The sequence below is a fragment of the Carassius gibelio genome, chromosome A12 (assembly GCF_023724105.1).
Source record: "Carassius gibelio isolate Cgi1373 ecotype wild population from Czech Republic chromosome A12, carGib1.2-hapl.c, whole genome shotgun sequence".
Lineage (NCBI taxonomy): Eukaryota > Metazoa > Chordata > Actinopteri > Cypriniformes > Cyprinidae > Carassius > Carassius gibelio.
This window is the reverse complement of record NC_068382.1, coordinates 23,727,486-23,747,767: the sequence shown is the minus strand read 5'-3', so window position 1 is coordinate 23,747,767 and position 20,282 is coordinate 23,727,486. Positions and strand designations below refer to the sequence as shown.

General features: G+C 36.5%; 1 protein-coding gene across 3 annotated transcripts in view; it reads left to right on the top strand.

The window, feature by feature from the left end:
* Positions 1 to 20,282, top strand: part of LOC128025507 (dedicator of cytokinesis protein 1) — a 207,708-nt gene that overhangs the window by 173,894 nt on the left and 13,532 nt on the right. For all 3 annotated transcript variants that reach the window (XM_052611937.1, XM_052611936.1, XM_052611935.1), the window contains exons 37-46: positions 527 to 617; positions 3,431 to 3,550; positions 5,870 to 5,959; positions 6,529 to 6,633; positions 9,437 to 9,578; positions 9,667 to 9,748; positions 12,012 to 12,096; positions 12,498 to 12,584; positions 15,009 to 15,185; positions 15,686 to 15,769. In XM_052611937.1, the coding sequence (XP_052467897.1) occupies positions 527 to 617; positions 3,431 to 3,550; positions 5,870 to 5,959; positions 6,529 to 6,633; positions 9,437 to 9,578; positions 9,667 to 9,748; positions 12,012 to 12,096; positions 12,498 to 12,584; positions 15,009 to 15,185; positions 15,686 to 15,769 (1,063 nt within the window). The remainder of the gene's footprint in view (positions 1 to 526; positions 618 to 3,430; positions 3,551 to 5,869; positions 5,960 to 6,528; positions 6,634 to 9,436; positions 9,579 to 9,666; positions 9,749 to 12,011; positions 12,097 to 12,497; positions 12,585 to 15,008; positions 15,186 to 15,685; positions 15,770 to 20,282) is intronic.

Here is a 20,282-nt window from a genome sequence, read left to right as displayed (position 1 = left end):
CGTAGGACCAGGCAAACTATGAAAAAAAGTGTGACTTATAGTCCGGAAAATACGGTAAACAAAAAACAAAAAAAACACAAAGAAAATTACTAGCTACATAGCTAAAATTAAAATAAACAGTTAAAAAAAATATTCAAAAGTATAATGAAATGTGTAATGTTGGATGCTTCATGCACTCAGTTGTCATAACTTCAATTATGTAATTGGGCGAGGGGCTATCAGACATCCTCGTTGGATGACAAAATAATAAACACATGACACTCAAGTACAGTGCACAGAATAAATGCATTCTGCATTATTTGGAAAACCACCTATGCATTGATGAAGAATATAAAAACAGAAGAAAAGTGTGTCTGCGATTCCCTGTGTTCGGAGTCGTGCGTTATGTGAAGCTCTGTAGCTGCTCTGAGCTGGTGGCCTTTGTGAGTTTGTTGTTAAAGCTTTTTATTTGTTTTTTGTAATAGAGTTTGTGTTCAGATTGTTAATGTCTCTCTGTGTGTGTGTGTGTGTGTGTGTGTGTGTGTAGGTACCTGTATAAGCTGTGTGACCTGCATAAGGAGTGTGATAACTACACCGAGGCCGGATACACACTACTGCTGCACGCTAAACTCCTCAAGGTAACTCCACACACGTTTATCTCACTAGATAGGACTTTTATCTTGGAAGACGTCTCTGGATGTCTCCAGTAAACACTACATTGATTCTTACTCATGTCAAATATAGGAAGGTTTAGAGTACATGTTATAATGATGATCATACACTCGTTCAGTGGCAGGATCTACAGTATCTGGTATGATTTAATTGGAAATCTCACTGTTGAAGGCTCAGACGGGAATAATTCATGCGCATTTACATTTCTGAGTGCTGATGTTCTACAGAAGGATGTTTTTTTTCTCTGTTAAGGTGAACAAGTGTGTGCCGCTCTCACCTGACATTTAGAAAGTCACCTCAAGTGCAGGTTTGAGAACAAATCTCTGGTAGAAAGACACTTAAACTTTGGCAAAGACATGATTGCGGAGCTCGCAAGGCTTGAAGTATTAAAATTCATCAGTATTTAGCATAAAACGTATGAAACTTAAGGTATTACATTAAATACCCAAGTATTAAAACTTCTGTAATTAATTCATCCAGAATCACTTAACATAAAGGTGCCCTTTTTGGTTTTTGTATACTTAACTGACAGTGATATTTGCATAATAAATTGCGAGTGAGTCATTTGTTTGCATAGAAATGTTACTTTTTTTATATCTGTTTAAAATATAGTTCACCCAAAATTTGCTTAAAATGTTCTCACCCTTAGGCCATCCAAGATGTAGATGAGCTTGTTTCTTCATCAGATTTGGAGAAATGTAGAATTCCTTCACTTGCCGTCAATGGGTGCCGTCAGAATGAGAGTCCAAACAAGCACAAAGCATATAGTCATATAGCCAGTCTGCATTTCTACGCACATTAGATGCGTTTCATGACCAATGCAAAGCTCTTTGCAAGCACTGCTGTGTCCTTTAGGAAATGCTAATTTATTCTAGTCAATCTTGGCAGTTAGTCTTGATAATTGGCATTAACTGTTAGTTGAGCAAATGGATTAATATGTATATAGGCTTGCTGTTTAATCACATCTGCGTTCGGGCTCAGCGTGTGTCCTGTAGTGAATCTGGGCTTTACAGAAGTAATTCGACGAGGGAATCGGCTGTCATTGTGAGCGAGGGAACACCACGTTCTCTCGAACCCACGCAGCTTGTTTTCATAAATAGCTGCGTCGTTCTGTTTGCTGCTACGTGCACATACTTACACACACCTTGTGTTTCACACGCTATTCCTGTATTCACAAACACAAACACACCTCTCAGTCCTGTTCAGAGACCGCACCAAATCCTGAAGCTTTGCAGCTGATCAGTCCTGTTTTATGTCTGCCTACAGTGATTCAGAATATATTTAGTAAGTCTTTAAACATGCCTTCAGGCTATTAATGTGACAATACTTTTACATTTTGTTCTACTATGTAGACCACTCTGTTACTTATTAAAAACATGTGTTTTCAAAAATGAATATACCTGCTTCGAAAATTGTGTTTTGTGTGTGGACATTGTAGAACAAAACGTAAAAGTATCCTCAAGTTGTTTACCACAGGCTTTGCTTTACTCATTAATTGAAAAACCCCATAGGGAAATCTGGAAGGAACGCGTGGTGAATTAGACTTCAGGATTCTGATGTCATAGTTCCCCCACTCTATTGATGATGATGATGATGATGATGATGACAGAGTGCTGAACAACTTCTCCAACAACCTTCTGGTTAAATGCCCCAGAAGCGCTCATGCTGAATAACAAACACGTGGCTCGGATTCTGTTCATCCTCACACCGATGATGCACTTCCTGCGGTGCTCGACCTCCGCTGTTAGCATAGCTCCATGAAAGGTCAATTACGTTCACACTACAGTGAATCAGTCCTGACCGAGCCTTTAGCACAATACAGTAGCTCAGTGTGACAGCCAATCGCAGAGCAGGACAGTCAGCTGACACGCTCAAGCCAATCAGATCGCTCATTTTCCTGTGTGTGTGTTTTTATTCCACAGTGGCTTTGAACGGAGTAGTCCACAAAACAACCCAAGAGTTCTTAATCTGCACAGTTTCTCCCTATAATCACTTGTTTACAGGATCAGGCAGCATCTGTAATGAATATTACAGTGTGGCCACATAAATCAGCGTTATCAGATGGGCTCTCCACGCCGGCACAGGAATACAGCCAAAACCTTTCAGATTCTCAGCACAACAAAATTAATATCGCCAGCAGCTGCGATCTGAAAGCGGGCCACACTGCTCAATAAGTGTGTGTGTGTGTGTTTGTGCACCTGCATATTGCAGATTTTCATTTATTGTTCAGTGGGGTCACATAATTTTTTGTTTCTTTCATTTGTTTTTTTCCCTGTGGTCCACTTATAATGCTTATAATAAAGTTTTTTTTTGCACTAAAAACAGTCGGTTTTTCATAACCACTCTCTCTGGAGCTTTGAACGTGGTCTTTTTATATCACATTGCTTGAACGTGTCATTCAAACTGTTCAGATGAGACTGAAATCATCAGGGATATTGTTCTGAAGTAGTGTTATCTTTATTACCTCACCTTGACTGGACAAACAGGTGCCTTTAATGTATATATGTGGGCGGCTGTGTTAATGAATTCACATATTGTCACTTTGATGGATGTGTTGCAGCTTTGCGTCTCACTTGCGTGGGAAGGTTTGAGTTTCATTAGGTTTTCGTCATATAATAACTTTCTTATTTCAAAAGATGATGGAAAATATAATTATACACGACTCCTTTAAAGTTTCACGTTGAGTCGTGGTTGTATTAATGTATAGAGACTCTCAGCAGGTCAGTGGCGGGTTAATGCGGTGTGTTTGAAGAGTGTAATTGTGCTGTTGTTTTGTCAGTGGTCTGAAGAGGCCTGTGCCGCCCACCTGACGCAGAGAGAGGGTTACCAGGCGAGCACTCAGTGTCAACTCAAAGACCAGCTGTACCAGGAGATCATCAATTACTTCGACAAGGGCAAGGTAACGACTTCTAACGATATTTACCTTCACAACACCTGATGTAGACATGATGACCAGTTATGAACTTCAGGAAATGTGAGTGTTTTTAGAATAGTGGAGTTTTAGCTGTATTGTGTTTGAACTAATAATGAGCTGATGAGATGCAACTCTTCGATGAATTGATTACTAAACAAACAACAATTATTCAGATGTCACAAATGGCCTGCATGAACCTCTTTAGATGCATCCTGCATCTGCAGTACTGAGAGAATCTGCAGCTGTCTGTGTAACGGACAGGTGACCCGCAGAGAGGAAGATTATTGGCTGCTACATCTCTATTAGTCTGACGGGCTGGACAGAGGAGCCGAGGGGATTTGAGGGTTGTAAGGGGCCATGCCAAGATCTGTTCCCAGCCTTGAGGTCTCTCAGTGGGGGACTCTTAGCGAATCTGCTGCCCTGGACTGGACCCCATTACTGGGCTCAGCAGCTCCAAATCTTGACCCAGTGTGTCAAATAGAGAGAGAACACAAGAGGATCGAACCGGAAAGTGTGTGTGTATGTATGTGTGTGTGTGTGTTTGGAGGAGAGCGGCAGGCAGGAGGCTGTCAGTCCTAGAAAGCGAGCTGAGGAGCAGCTCTGGGCCGTAGTTCTTCCGTTCTACACATTTTATGGGAAATTATTCCAGCTTTTCAGAGAGTGTATTTTGAACTGGCTCAGACTGCTGGGACATACCCACATGTCACGACTGAACGTCTCCTGAGAGCTGAGACTCATAAACTGCTCCTGTTTTTCCCTGCCTGCTCTCTCTGGACTTAATTCAAAGGGAAAACAAGATTATTTGCACTGTGGTAACTATAATATAGCATGACCACAATTTGGTTAATATCAGACTCTTTTGTGCTTGTAAATACAGTCAGTGATTGCAATTGATGCAAAAAAGACAATGGTTCTTATGTTTGGAGTAACCAAATTTGAAATCTAGATTCAAAAATGGAGAATTATCAGTGCATAACTGAATGTAAATTTGAGTCAGTTTATCACAGGCTTCAGATGACTGGGAATTCAAGCACATAACGTCATGTGGACTAGGCTTGTAATGTAGTTTTGTAGTCTTATCTGGTGTTTTAAAAGCCCTTTGTATGGAAAGGGATGCTTCAAAATGTTCTCTTTTGTTTTTCCACAACCGCGTACGGTTTGAGACGTCGTGAGGCTGTGTAAATAATTCTCATTCTGAGGTGAACTCTTTTTTTTAGTGCTCTGCAGTCTTGACAGGAAAATTGAGGAAAGTAATTTTCATGCTGAACATGTGGTCCAATCTTACAGTGCAAGTTTCACTTTATGCACCGTACTTGCTTTATTCTTCCTCCGGTCTGAATAACTAATCCATGTCGTCTCCTACAGACTGCAGATACTATTACTGGCAGCTTTCTCAATAAGAATGCACTGCAGATATTGATATATAATCACAGTCTCTCTCTCTCTCAGTGCCGCCAGGATGCACTCAGAGTTTCATTTGAAGAAGAATTAGTTATATATCAAATCCTGTGCAGCAAGAGTGTGATGCTAGCTTGGGTTTTTATTTACACTTGGCATTTGAAGTTATAAGTTTGATATGAGAGAATGTCAGAGTCGTGGAATATCCGTATTACTGTTTAGAGTTTAGATGAGGTCATGGAAAGTGTGTGTGTGTGTGTGTGTTGACAATTTAAGGCCTTAAAAGGTGATGGCATTAAATGCAATTCAAATGCAATAAAAATACATTTTGACTTGTTTTCCAGTGCAAATATGAAAACATTCTTATCTCAAGATACATTCACTTGAGATGCAAAATGAAGATATCAAATCTTGTTTCTTTGAGAATGTGTTTATGCTTAACACCTAGAACAAAAGTGTAGGACACTGTACAATTTATTTCCATGTTCTAGTTAAGTTATTTATTGAAATATAAAATTCAAAGTAATTAAGATCGCCTGGAAGTTGTGACTCACTGTGTTCTCATTAGACCCTCTACGTTAGGAGAACACAATACATTGACATATTGCATTCCCTTTCATTTAATCTTAAATTGTCTTTATTTAGTCTTAAAAAGTCTAAAATTTACATTCATAAAAATTGCATGAAGCCTGATTTAATATTTCACTTTTTTGTTCAAAACAATGCATTAAAAATGCAAGCATTCGTTTCAACATAAATCTCAGAAAGCACCTTTTTTTTTGTTTGAGTCAGCTCCCAGCGCATTGTTCACCGATGGTTAGAAGGATATCACAGCACTGTGTTTTGACATAATGAGCTCCAAGGATGACGTCTGATATGATGTGTGTGTCGGTGCTCTGTGTACAGATGTGGGAAGAGGCCATTATCCTGGGGAAGGAGTTAGCCGAACAGTACGAGAACGAGATGTTTGACTTTGAGCAGCTGAGCGCTTTACTGGTACGTACAAACTTTCTCTCTCAAGCTTTTACAGTGAAACACACAACCGATGAGTCAGTCGTCCAGACTTGTAAAGTTCACCAAAGTAGATAAACTAGCCTGATATAAATGGTCAGAGTTGAATGATTTTCTGTATTTTGTCCATTAGTTCGGTTTGGTTTAATTGCCAACACATTTTGTGGTCTGATTTGATTTGAAATCAACCGTTAGCATCTTTTGCAGAGACAAACTTTTATTGGATCCCTTCACATATTAATCTCAACCTGTTTTTTTAAATGGTTTGCAAAAAAATGTCAATGTGTTTTATTTAAACGTATGTATATACAGTACATATAAATGTATCTGATTGATTTATGTAATATAATTAAAATGTACATATATAGTAATACATGCAATTAGTTGAGCTAATCATCAGTGCATTTGTGAAAAAGTACAATTATTTAGCTTAATTATTAATAATAAACAACCCATACTAGCAACGCCCTGGCAACCATCCGTAACAGCTGTTGTACAGGAACTGTGTTTTTGTAACGGGGCACTGATGATCTGATCGTCTCTGTGTCTCTCAGAGGAAGCAGGCTCAGTTTTATGAGAACATCGTGAAAGTGATCAGGCCGAAGCCGGACTACTTCGCTGTGGGTTATTATGGGCTGGGCTTCCCCTCGTTCCTGCGGGTGAGAATTCATCTTATAATTGTGAATCTTATCATATTGCATATTTGTCTGCTTCTCTGTGTAAATGCATTGCATTGTGAATTTGTCTGATATGTATCTAAAGGCCTGGAAATCAGTTTCTGTTGTCTTTGTGTCAGTGGCCTCTCAGAAACCTGCACTGAAACACATTTTCATGTTCCAGGGCTTGATTTTTATTCAGACTAACAGATTTATTTTCCTTTTGAGATATGAAAGTCAATTTCTACCATGCCTTCACCATTATACTTTCCACCTTTTGTGAATTTATTCTTTTCACCTTTTTGTCCCAGGCATAGACATTCAGTCTCTAAATATAATTGTCAATTTCAAATTTCAATTCTGTTATTAGTATTAGTGTTATTAGCTTCTTCCCAAATCTATTTCAGTTCCACTTTGCCCGCTCAAAACCAATGGTTTCAAGCCTTTAAAAACGATAAAAAAAACAACTATTTATTAAATATTATTTGCTGAATTCATTTATTTATATTTTTGATTCAATTCTATTCTTCAGTTAAATTATGAAATTATAATTTGTTTTTAAATTATTTTACTACCAAATCTAATTCAGTTATTATTTATTAAATAAAGGTAGTTATTTAAATTCAATTCACTTATATTATAAATTAAGTATTATTATTATTTCAGTCTGTATTCTTTTTTTACCAATTTTTTTTTTTTTATTTGCCCATGTTTTTAAGATTACTATTTGTTTTATTTTTTTAAATAAAAACCAAAAACAACCTCAATATTTACTAAATATTTATTACATTCATGATTTTTGTTGTTCAATTCAGTCATATTGTTCAATTAATTCCAATTAATATATATATATATATATATATATATATATATATATATATATATATATATATATAGCTATATATATATAGCTATATATCATGCTTATATGCAGTAGAAATGCAAAGTTGATCAAGTTCAAAGGTCAGACAGAATAAAAAAACAGGAACATATCAATGTTCTGTGGATTTTGTGTGACTGTGGAAGTGTTTGCATTCTTTTATATATATATATATGTATATGTATGTATGTATGTATATATGTATGTATATATGTATATAAATCTCTGTCATTCTTAATGAAACCGAATCATTCACCTTCCACAGATCATGTGTGTGTTTAAGCCTGTGTTTGTGGCACTGAATCGCCTCAGATATATATTTGTAATTCTCTTAATACCCTTCCAGCTGCCTGCAGTCACACGTCTCCCATCAGCCTTCCTGGGAAACAAAAAATGAATGTGCATCTAACGGCCAGTTGCCTCCTGCTAGTGTTGACATGTTGCTCCGTGGAGAGAAGCTTTGCCTTTTAAAACACAAAACGTCTTGCAATCTCCTCTTTCTCCTTAAAGTGTCACTTCTGTATGCGTGCAGAGTCGTGCGAACACAGCCGGTTTATTCCACCGTGCTTGGAATCACCAGCGATGTGAAAACACCCGTCGAGAGCTCAGTCCAATTTGTCACCTTATCGCTCAAAGCAGATTTGAAAACAGCCCTGGGCATATTTCACCTCCGGTTCACATTTCACTAATTGAGCAGCTGAAATATGTGTGTGTGTGTGTGTGTGTGTGCACCAGTGCATCTCTCAGCCTGTTTTCAGATCGAATACAAGCATGCTGCTTTCTACTCTTGTGAAATATTAAATGTGAGCATGCATTGTTCAGCAATAAAAACTCACACACATATTGACAATTTAGTATCCCGTTCCATCACTCTCTCTCTCTCTCCCTGTGATATTTCTCTGTGTGTGTGTGTGTGTGTGTGTGTGTGTGTGTGTGTTTATGCACACACCGTGGTCTGGGTGTAGTTGTTCACACAGACGCTGCCAGTGGAAACATATTGACGGAGTTGTAGGTGGGCGCAGATGATTGACAGTGTCTTTATGGGAAAGTGCAATAATCGAGCGTTTCCAGAATGAGCTTCTCTGATGATGAGATGCGTTTTTCTGTGGCATTTTACTGTTATATATCATAAAATCCCTGGATTCATAGATGATGATTACCGAACAATCTAGATTTGTGTTTCTCAACTGGTTTTCCTTAAGGAATCCCAACATGCTACCAAGGCTTTATTACTGTATTAATAACTTTATAAACTCCCAATTCTAAGAAAAAAGCCAGAATTGCAAGTTTGTAACTCTGAGTTTATATCTCACAATGCTTATAAAGTTTATATCTCACAATGCTGCCATTTCAAAAAACTGTGGAGTTTGTGTGGACACACAGCCTTTGACATTGACAGCAAAGCATTTTGTTTAAATATTTCATAAGTCTAGTTATTTTACTATCTGAACTGCATGATTACGTAGTTAGTTGCAATTTATTATTTGGCAATGCTAAAACTAAAATGACCCCGAGAACCATAATCATATTTCTATTGGCTGTTTAATGCATTATAACATTATATTTTTTCATTATTGTTTAATGTTAAGTTCTTGTAGACATGCTTCACTGATAGATGCTCCAGAAAACCTTTATTTATTTATTCATTGTTTTTCCATGTAAACTGCTGCTGTGAATCACATCTGGGTATGTTGGTACCTATAGTATCTGTGTATTTGATTTTTATTGATTTTTGTTATATTTCTGTGCATTCATTAAATCTGATGTGTTAATTTAATAGTACTGTTTTCAGAAAACGTGATGCTTTGTAATTCATAACATGCTAATAATATTGATTAGGACGGTGAGCGCAGAGAAGTCATCAAATAAATCAGGAGAAGACTGTTTGCTCTCCAGATGTGAATGTCTGCTGCGGGTGTTTTTCAGAATAAGATGTTCATCTATCGAGGGAAGGAGTATGAGCGGCGGGAGGACTTTGAGGCCAGACTGCTCACTCAGTTCCCCAACGCTGAGAAGATGAAGACCACGACGCCTCCCAGCGAGGACATCAGGAGCTCCTCTGGACAGTGTATCCTCCAGACGTGTAAAACTGTGTTTAGTTTGACTTCAGATCTCCAGATTGTTCCTGTTATTGTTTCTTAGTTTGGTTCCACCAGACATTCAGTGTTTCACAGTGAAGCCCATCCTAGAGCTGCCCCCAAAGTTCCAGAACAAACCGGTGTCAGAGCAGATCGTCAGGTGAGAGAGCATCTGTCTGTCTCTCACTCTCTATGTCTGTTTTTGTTCTGGCTGTCTGTTAGTTACTTGTCTGTCGGTTTATCTTCTGTTCTAATTACGACTATCAATCTTTCTGCTGTTCTAAAGATGTTCTATCTCTTCTGTTTTTCTGAATCTTTCGTTCTATCTGTCTAGATCATTCTGTTCTAGCTTTAGTTTTATTGTAAGATCATTTGTTTAGTTGTATCTCACATTATTTTCCATCTGTCTGTCTGTTGACCTGTGTGTGTGTGTGTGTGTGTGTGTGTGTGTGTGTGTGTGTGTGTGTGTGTGTGTGTGTGTGTGTGTGTGTGTGTGTGTGTGTGTGTGTGTGTGTGTGTGTGTGTGTGTGTGTGTGTGTGACGGGTCAGTAAACAGTAGCAGGCAGATCTCTGGGGTTTGTGTGTTTCAGAGCGACTGATTCAAATGGAAAAGTGCAGTGAGCAAACCATGTTTGACCTTACTACACTCCTCTGTGCTTTAATAAATCACACACACACACACACACCTGCAGCGGAAGCATAATTCTGTTTCAGGCTAAATTCTGTGCCATGGGGTAAACAGCGTTATCACCGATCTTGATAAAGCGTCAGAAGCTGCTTAGCACAGCCAATCAGAGCCGCCAGTGAGCATGAAAAGCAATTAAAACTCACTATTTACCCACAATTCTGAGTAAATAAGCATCGGAGCCAAAGGTCACATTTCTATGAGCTTACAGGAGCGTGCATGTGTAGAGGAGCTTAAGGGGTGGATAACTTCAGTGATTGAACATCGGCCTGATCCCTCATGTCACAGTTGAGGTTAATTTTTGTGTTTCTCCTCTCGTGCCCCGGGCTGGATCTCTCTCCCCTGCAGCTGATACATTTGTAAATATTGTAATTGGTTATCTGTGTCTTTTTAAATCCGATTTAAATCTGTTGATAACCCAGTCCAGAGGCATGACTCGAAGCATGTTGGCGCCGTCATGCTCATATAAGCTGCGTTGCACAAGTCTGACCGAAGCTGGAATATATGTGGATTGGTGAACTGGGAAGGTCAAATGGTCTAAATTCTGACCTTATTCCCTCTCTATCTTTTGCTTTTAATAGCAAAGCAGATATTTTAGCATTCAGGCATAACGGAACAGCGAAAGAGGACACCATGGTTTGGCTGCTCTGTAGACGAGTTTGTGGTTTCTTTGATGAAGATGGTAGTAGTAGTTAGGAAATCTAACTTGCGTAACCAGATCTTTGACTAAAAAGCAGTACGTCAGATCCATTGCAGCTTGTTCTGACCAAGAACCAACAGAAAGAGACTAAATGACTGATATGTAAAGCAACCGAGTAGTTTATGTTCCACTTAAGAATGGGTTTATTTAAAATGCATGACACGTTTTTGTTGTTGTTTTTTAACCAACCAGTTTTGGCTCCAGTTGTATGGTTAAAACACTGAAAACATCTTTTATGATCCACAGTAGAAAGACATGACATGAGAAGAGTAAATTTTCGTTCTTGGTTCAATGACTTTGTGTAGCAGTTGAAAAGTACATGACTTCATGTATTGTTGTTTTGCAGTTGTTACTATAGTTTGTGAGCTGCTTCACTGAATCATTTTTCTCAACAGAAGCACCACCGAATTTGGCCTTATTAACTTTTATTATATTTCAAGTGTATACTGGTCTATTGAGAGACTCAAAAGAGACTCATTTTAAGGGTTTTCTGCTCTAGATCTATTTTCCTTAATTTTGTCAAATGTTTACATTTTCCTGTCCTTCGTTTTGTCAGATTGGCAAAAATAAATGAATTATGAGTTTCACTTCCACTGCTAGTCATCAGTCATTTACACTCTCACTCAGCATCTTGTTCAGAATAAAAACAGCATTACATTCAGTGACGGGCGTATTTGTTCAGTAAATGTGTCCAGTCAATGATATAAAGTTGTGTAGTCGTGTTATAGTCAGTCTTGAAATGCACAAAATCTGCAAAGCTGTTAAAAAAAGTTTTTTGTGGGTAATATGCACTTTGTACTTTTTGTGACCAAATTAGCCCAAAATATCAAAGAATGATCAGCATTCAAAGATTCAGTGTTGTCCAGTGTTTCAGTTTCCTCTTTTCAAGCACGTCCTTGAATGGTGCATGATAGTTGTTCATCATCAAGACCACTTTTAGAAGCATGCTCATATATCTCCAGCCTCTTGACCCAATGCAACCCTCTCAAAACCATCAAACGTTCTGGGAATGAATCATTCACATTTTATTTTTTTCAGCTTTTACACCGTGAATGAAGTCCAGAAATTCCAGTATTCACGGCCGGTCCGAAAGGGAGAGAAAGATCCGGACAATGAGTTTGCAGTGAGTTTTCTTTTGCTTCTCTGTGACTACAGCATTTCTCCTTTTGTTATTTCACTCGCTGCTTGTGCTCTGCACTTCCTCATTTAGAAGAACTTTTCAAATGACCGAATGTCTAAAAACCTTTTAAGATGGCTTCACGTGGAGTTATTATAGCATACATCAAACCTGAGAACACGGGACCTTTATACTAAAATACAAAGTCTGTCCCACCTCCGTGGCTTCCTCTTACATCTGCTATTGGTAAACATCCATTAAAATTCAGTAAATGGAGGCTTAAATTGAAGAAGAAGAAAAAAAGCACCACCCAGGAATAAATTGTGGCCACTCTTTACCTAAAATGTGTCCCTTTGCTAAAAGCTTTCATTCTGCTAACTGTTCTCTCTTTCTCATTTTTCCAAAAGAACATGTGGATTGAAAGGACGACTTTCGTAACAGCCTATAAGCTTCCTGGCATCCTGCGCTGGTTTGAAGTGCTGTCCGTCTCAACGGTGAGTTCAACAGCTTTAGCATCTGCAGTGGTTCATTATATCAGCCATTTTTGATGGTTTGAAGGAAAATGAGCAGCCTTTACCTCTCTCACTTCATCTTGAATGAACTCAACCTCTTCTTCAGTCTGAAGTAGAACTGACCTGTTTCACTCTCACAATATTCTAATGAAGCATGGGCATTTATTAAAGTGTGGAGAAGATCCAAAGTGTCAGTATTGTAGCACCAGCTTGTCCATAAAACATATGGTCTTGGTATTTCTGATTTAAAAAAGTTCATCTAAAGAATCTTTTATAGAATTGTTTGTGCAAATTCTTGTATTTTTTGTTCTAAGTTGAATTCTATAAGATGTTTGTTTTTATTATATTGTATGTATTATATAGCTGAATTTAAGATTCAGTGAAGAATTCGTTTAAATACAAGCAAACACATTCAGTAAATTCTTCTAAAGAGAAAGGTACATATTGAGAAAATATGTGAACATTGAGAAGGTAAGAAAGTTCCTAAGTGCAGTTTTTAAAAAGTTCTTAAGTTCTCAAAATATTTTCTTAAGAAAATCTTATGTAAAGAAGAAAAAGACAGTCTTTGGTGTTATTTGATGGTATTTCCAAAGACTTGCTGATCAAGATGAAAAGCTTCAGAAGCTTTTAATTCGTAATGTTTTGTTTTGTTTTTGCACTGCATGATGGGAGTTGCATGACAGGAGTTCAGCACTCAATGTTCTGTTTTAACGCATTTTGTATTTTAAGTAGATATTTTTAAGGAGCTTGTCTCAAGATGTGATCTGTTGCAGTAAATTTGCAATGTCTTTCTTGCACTCTCCACACGTCTTTTTATTGCAAAATTAATCAATTACAGAATTCAGTTCAGCTCTAAACCGCTCTACAGAAGACAGTAGCATCATTTCTCAGCTGAAGTTAGTTCAGTGTTGATTCAGTTGTGAGGTTGCAGAGTTCAGAAGGTGACCCTACCCTCTCTTTGTCCTAGATGGGATTTTTTCTATATTGCCTAAAAGTTTTAGCTTTTTTTTTCTATTAACTGTCTCTTTACGGTCCTCATATTGTATTCATATGTGTATTTGCATTGCTTTCACCAATCTCAGTAGATCATGCCTTCTCGATTATGTACAATGCCTGCATGCTATTGGTCAAACTTCTTGTCAGTCATTACCCTCAGCAAAACAAGAAAAACAAATACTAGTAATAAACTTTATTTTATACAGTGCCTTTAAAGTAGCTTCTCAAGGCACTTTATACAGGAATAAAAAACATAAAAACGTATGAGTGTATTTCACAGTCTATTCTGGACAAAGCCAAAACCTGGACATTTTAAGCTGTTTAGAAATCCCAGACAGGAGAAAGAAGAAGTTTGGTGACCCTAAGAGTTTGAGTCATCTATAAAGCGACTCTACAGACGACATATCATTACTTCAAGTGTTGTTCTCATCCGATATCATCATATCATCAGTGCAGTCAAATTTAGGTTTTTAAACCCCAAAACAAAAATAGACCTGTCTCACTCTTACCACACTGCATTATAGCAGACGTGATCTCTCTCTCTCTCTCTCTCTCTCTCTCTCTGTCTCCCTCTCTCTCTCTCTCCCTCTCTCTCTGTCTCTCTCTCTCTCCCTCTCTCTCTGTCTCTCTCTCTCTCTCTCTCTCTCTCTCTCTCTCTCTCTCTCTGTCTCCCTCTCTCTCTCTCTCCCTCTCTCTCTGTCTCTCTCTCTCTCCCTCTCTCTCTCTCTCTCTCTCTCTCTCTCTCTCTCTCTCCCCCTCTCTCTCTCTCTCTCTCTCTCTCTCTCTCTCTCTCATGCTATTCTGATCATGTCGCCCTGAATCCGTCCTGCGCTGAGGGAATCGTGGCTGCGTGTGCTGGCACGCTGCATGCAGATATTTGACTGCAGACCGGCTCCAGCATCATGTGATACCCAGACTGCATGCCCTGGTGTTTATCTGTTCTAATTTGCACAGTCTCTTTTTAGCTCTCCTTCTCATTGTCTCTCCACACGCTCAGATGTGATTGTTTTCTCTGACGCTTCACGTGTGCTTTCGTTCTCATTAGCCTCGCCGGCACGAGTTTCCAGAGATAGACGCATTGATTTCAGATCCCGTCACAGATGCATTAGGGGAGCCAGATATTGGAAGAGAACATGTTAAGCCGTTCATTAGTACTTCAGTAAATGGTTCAGTGTAGGATGTGACACGCAGTTTGACCTGCTCTTGTTGTTTCGCTGCTCATTAGTGGAGTTGCATTGCAGCTTTGGTTGTTGAGTAACAGTATTGTGTAGACAACCAGTTAAAGTAAGAGTCATCATCTGCCGCTTTGCTAGTAAATTTTTGTAAATGCATTCTGCTTCTGTTTATTTTTATTGTTTTTTTTTTAGATCATCCTTTGTTACATAAATATGTTTTTGCTTCTGTATGCAGGAGGAAATCAGCCCGCTGGAAAATGCTATGGAGACAATGCAACTGACCAATGAGAAAATCAACAACATGGTCCAGCGCCACTTAAGTGACCCCAGCCTTCCCATCAACCCCCTCTCTATGCTCCTCAACGGCATCGTGGACCCAGCTGTCATGGGCGGCTTCACTAATTATGAGAAGGTATGAGATTATTCTGGTAATTATTGCCAAACTGTGTCAAGATTAAACACCGTGAAGCAACATAAGTTGATTGCATGAACAATTGAAACCATTTTATATTATGAAAATATTTTATCATGCTCATCAAGGCTGCATTTATGTGATCAAAAATGCAGTAAAATTATGAAATATATTTGCAATTTAAAATAACTGATTTCTATTTGAATATATTTTAAAATGTAATTTTTCCAGTGATACGCAGCTGAATTTCAGGCATCCAGTCTTCAGTGTCATATTATTCTTCAAGAATCATTCTAATATGCTGATTTCATGCTCAGGAAACATCTCTTACTATCAGTGTTGAAAACAGTTTTGCTTTGAGTCTAGTTGTGATTTGAAATTGAAATTATAGCATTATAAAAGTGTTTACTGTCATTTTGACAATTTTAATGCATCCTTGCTGAATAAAAATATTGATTTATAAATATATATACTGATAGTTGTTGTTTTGTCATCTTTAGGCATTTTTCACTGAGAAATACATCCAGGAACATCCAAATGACCAGGAGAAGATTGAAAAGCTAAAGGATCTGATTGCCTGGCAGGTAATAATATAATCACAGCAGTGCTGGAGGATATATTGAATATTCATGAGCTATATGTCATTATTTTGCTGGAAATATACTTATATATATATATATATATATATATATATATATATATATATATATATATATATATATATATAATATATTTATATATATAATATATTTATATATATATATATATATATATATATAAAAAAATATATATATATATATATATATATATATATATATATATATATATATAATATATTTATATATATTTATATATTTATAATAGCAATAATTCAGAGTCACACAAGAATTGCAGCATTAAGTTTCAGTATTTTAATAGCAGATTTGATTTAAAATTCAGTAGCAACTTGTTGTTAGTATAAAATATATATATATATATATTTTTTTTTTTTTTTTTTTATCAATTCAAGCTGTCCTTTCTTCAAAGAATTGATTCAAAAAATCAAAAGCTGTATTTAACTTTTCTGACTAGCATGAGCGATGCGAGATCGGAGTTCTTCAGAAGATCTTAAAGCATCTGTCGTGCTGTATAAATATCCAGTGTGAGGTTTTATTTAAAGCAGAGTCTGCTCCACATGTTTGGGTGAAGCAGCACGTGTCTGCTGCTGCAAACTGACTTTATCATCGAATCGAAACGCTTTTATCTCTCTGTACTCAGTCGAAACAGAGATGATGGTTACAGGGCAGAGCAGCGCATCAACTCCTCCTGCTGTCTTACTCACAAGACTGTGTATGTGTGTGAGATAGAGATCTACAGAAGATGATCTGAACCCTGATCAAGCTTAATTTGCAGCTGTTTAGTGGGAAATATTTCCCATGCCAATGACAAATACGTTTTTTCTCTCCGAAAACAACATCTGCTGTGTGTCATTCAGCACAATAACGTCTCTCGCTGACGGCTCTTTTTTCTTTTCCTTTTTTTTTTTGTGATGTGCTGTAACTCCTTTACTAAACTGCTTGTTAATCCCCCATTGTACTTTATTATCACCAATTCCTGGATTTGATCTTTTTGTCAACTTGTTTTCTTTCAGTTAGCACAGCTTTTGTCTAGAGATGGAAAGCAAACCTGTTTGCTGGATAAACTTGATTCTGTGTCTTGCTGCATGTCAGTAATGTGTGGGGATTCATGGTTGTCTCATCTTGAGAGAGTTGACAGCAAGTTTTGATGCTTTTGATTAGCTGTCACCTACAAAATACTAATGGGTCATTAAACCGGTGCCTTTCATGTTCAAAAAGATACACCTGGAAGATTTTAAATATTATAAAATACCAAGCATATTATATTACATTAGTTCATATTTTTGGTGCACTTTGTGAACAATTAATGCATTAGCTATCACAAGGTAAAAATAAACAACAGCTATTTACTCTATTTATTTATCTAGATTAATTTAATGATATTGGTAATTTATAAAAACACATTCATTTATCGTTAGCACTAATACAGAAAATGTCTTTGTAAGTGTGTGTTTAGTATGTTTAATGCAGCAGTTATTATAGTTAAAACCATTAAAAAAAACATTTTTGTTACTTCTAATAAAATAAACATTAACTGAAATAAAATATATATATTTTTTTCAGTTAGTTTCAACATTTCTTATTTAATGTAGTTTAATGTGATTTACTAAAATAAACTAAAATGTAAAAAAAACTATATAGACATAAAAAAATAAAAACTACAAAAAAGCAAACATTCACAGCAAAATAATACATTTTAACTAAAGTTTAAATTAAATATAAATATTAAATATAAAATTGAAACCAATTTAAAATATTAATACATGAACTAAATAAACATTAATAAACTAAAACGCCATCTCAGTGATACTAAAATAACACACAGCTAGAAGTTAGAGAAAAACATTCAAAACCAAACAAGCATTTTTGATATTCAGTTTAGAAAAATGCTTGTGATGACAGTAAAAGTCATTATTCACACATTAAAGAGAGATTGTTTTGTAAAACAACCAGAATGCATTTCTGATGTTATATGAAAGCTCTTTGATGCTATTTGTTGAATGTATCAATCTTGTATTTTTTTTTTTTTACTGTAGCTTTTAATGTTTAGTTTTTTCTCTCGTATTCATGTCAGGTCAGGACATTTGCATGAGATGAGTTACAGCAGCTGTCATCCTGTCAGAGAATAAAGTATGTCTCATGCTTTATCTTACATTTTAAAGACGTGTTCCTCCACAAAGACGATGACAAGATGAGTCGCACAAATCAAGCTCTGTCTTTATTATATAGACAGAGAAATGGTTATGAAATCCTGTTTTCTCAGACACGTGTTGACGCTATCTTAAATGTTCAGTTGTTATAGATTTGTCAGTGTCCAGTGTTTTCTTTATGCAGTATTTATTGTTTATGCCATGACAGACAAAGAGACAGAGTTTGTGTTTGAGCCCAAAGCCACTTTTTCTGTTCGATATGGCGATCGATACATCCTCTTGTCCTGAAGGTAGAACTCGATGCTCTGTCAAACCGGCTGACACTGAAATCCTGTAAACAGCGGTGAAAAGGCAGGACAATCCCCCTGCAGATTTCAGCTTTTGATTACGTTTGCTTTGTGCCGTTTGGTCTCAGAGCGCCACCGGGACTCGTCTGGTCTGTGTGAATGTGCTGCTCTCTCGCAGAGCCAGAGCTGTTATTCACACAAATCAGGTGCTTTTGTTTGCTCCGCTTCGTTCATGTCGGCCTGCATCTTTTGCACTGAGAAAAACACTTACCTCAAGCAAGTACAGAAGCTTCAGCTGGTAACGTAGCGTGAGGATCTGGTGAGTTTATTGTATGTTAATGACAAGCAATTCATCCAGCGCTGTGTTGATGGACTGTGTGATGAAGCATATGAAAAATCAAAGCATGTATATCTTTCTGCCGCTTTGCATTGTCATAAATGGTGCAAAAACATTAGTCCCACTCACTTTCAGAGCCTCTAGTTTGTCTGATAATTAGTTTCAGGGCAGATCACAAGAATTTAGACTCCAGATGAACTCTGATATCACTTCACTCATAAGTGCTCCAGTTTAACTTCTTTGTAACTTTTATAAAATGCTACAAAAACAACCATAAGCAGATCTGTGGACAATATCTTCCTGGTTAATTACTAGTTTTTATTTTATATTTAACTAGAGTCGTGACCTTGGGTGTTTTTAACCACACGTATTCTTCATTCTGTGTCCATACATCTGTTTTATTCTCACTCAGAGTTCACTGATGAGGTGTATGAGTCGTTGTCTTTGTGTGATTTTAAAGCAGATTCATTGCTCGGCCGCCTACCCAGAATTCCCTCCCTCTGATCATGTTCTAAAGCTGTGGGTTTCCCTGGAGACACGAGTGCGCTGCAGCTGCTCTATCTGTCTGTATCTCTGACTCTTTCAGAAATTCCCTGCAGTGCTAACAGCTCTTATTAAAGCGGGAATCCTCTCTGTCTCTCGCTCTGCTGTAGTGTCACTCACGACTGTTGGACTGCAGGAGGATCCGCTCACTCTGTGTCTGAGCAAACCCTGCATTATTTCTAGACGGATTATACATTCCTATAATTAAGTGGTGAAGTTGGAGAGCTCGTGCTACAGTACAGTGTGAATGTAATCAGAGCTAAAGGGTGCTTTGAGTGAATTAGCATTAATTGTGTTAATATACAATTGTTTTTGTCTTTCAGGTCAACTGTGTTCATGATAATGAAACTGATCACATGTATACACATTTAAATAATTAAATATTAAAATATTGAAATATTTAAAATAATTATTAAAAATGAAAAGTATTTCAAAATGTAAAATATGTATATTTTAAAATATTAACGCATTTTAAATATTTAAATACATAAACAAAAGAAATTAAATATTTTAAATATTTGTTAAATTTGTAAATATTTCAAATATTTAAATAATTAAACATTCTTTTTTTGAAATGCTTTAAATATTTAAACAAATAGTTAAAGATTAAAAATATAAATATTGTATTTATACATGACAAATGTGTAAAGATTTTTCATATTTATACATAATTCAACAATAAAAATAATTCAGATTTGCAAATTTGTAAACATATTTATGCATTTAAAATATTTTAACATTTTAAATTTTTAAAGTTTAAAATACTTAAATATTTAAAATATTTCAACAAGTACTTAAACATTCAGAAATTAAGATTTAGAATAGAATGAGAATTTTTTCACCAAGTGTGCGCAAACACAGGGAATTTATTTTTTATTTTTTTCAGGAGCTCTGCTTTCTTTTTTCTTTCTTTTTTTTTTTACTGGCGTATATCCTTGTTTTAAGCATAAACTCACTTAATTTTTATCAGTTTCACAGAGTTCAAAACTTCTTGATTCATTTTGCATCTCAAATAAATGGGTCATAATGGACATATTTGTATTGGAAACCAAGACAAAAATACTGAGGTAGAAAATTGTTCTTTCAGAGATTAAACAAAAGTTAGATTTTTTTTTTTTTTTTTTTTTTTTTTGAGTGATTGCTTAAAGTCTGAAGAGAAGCAT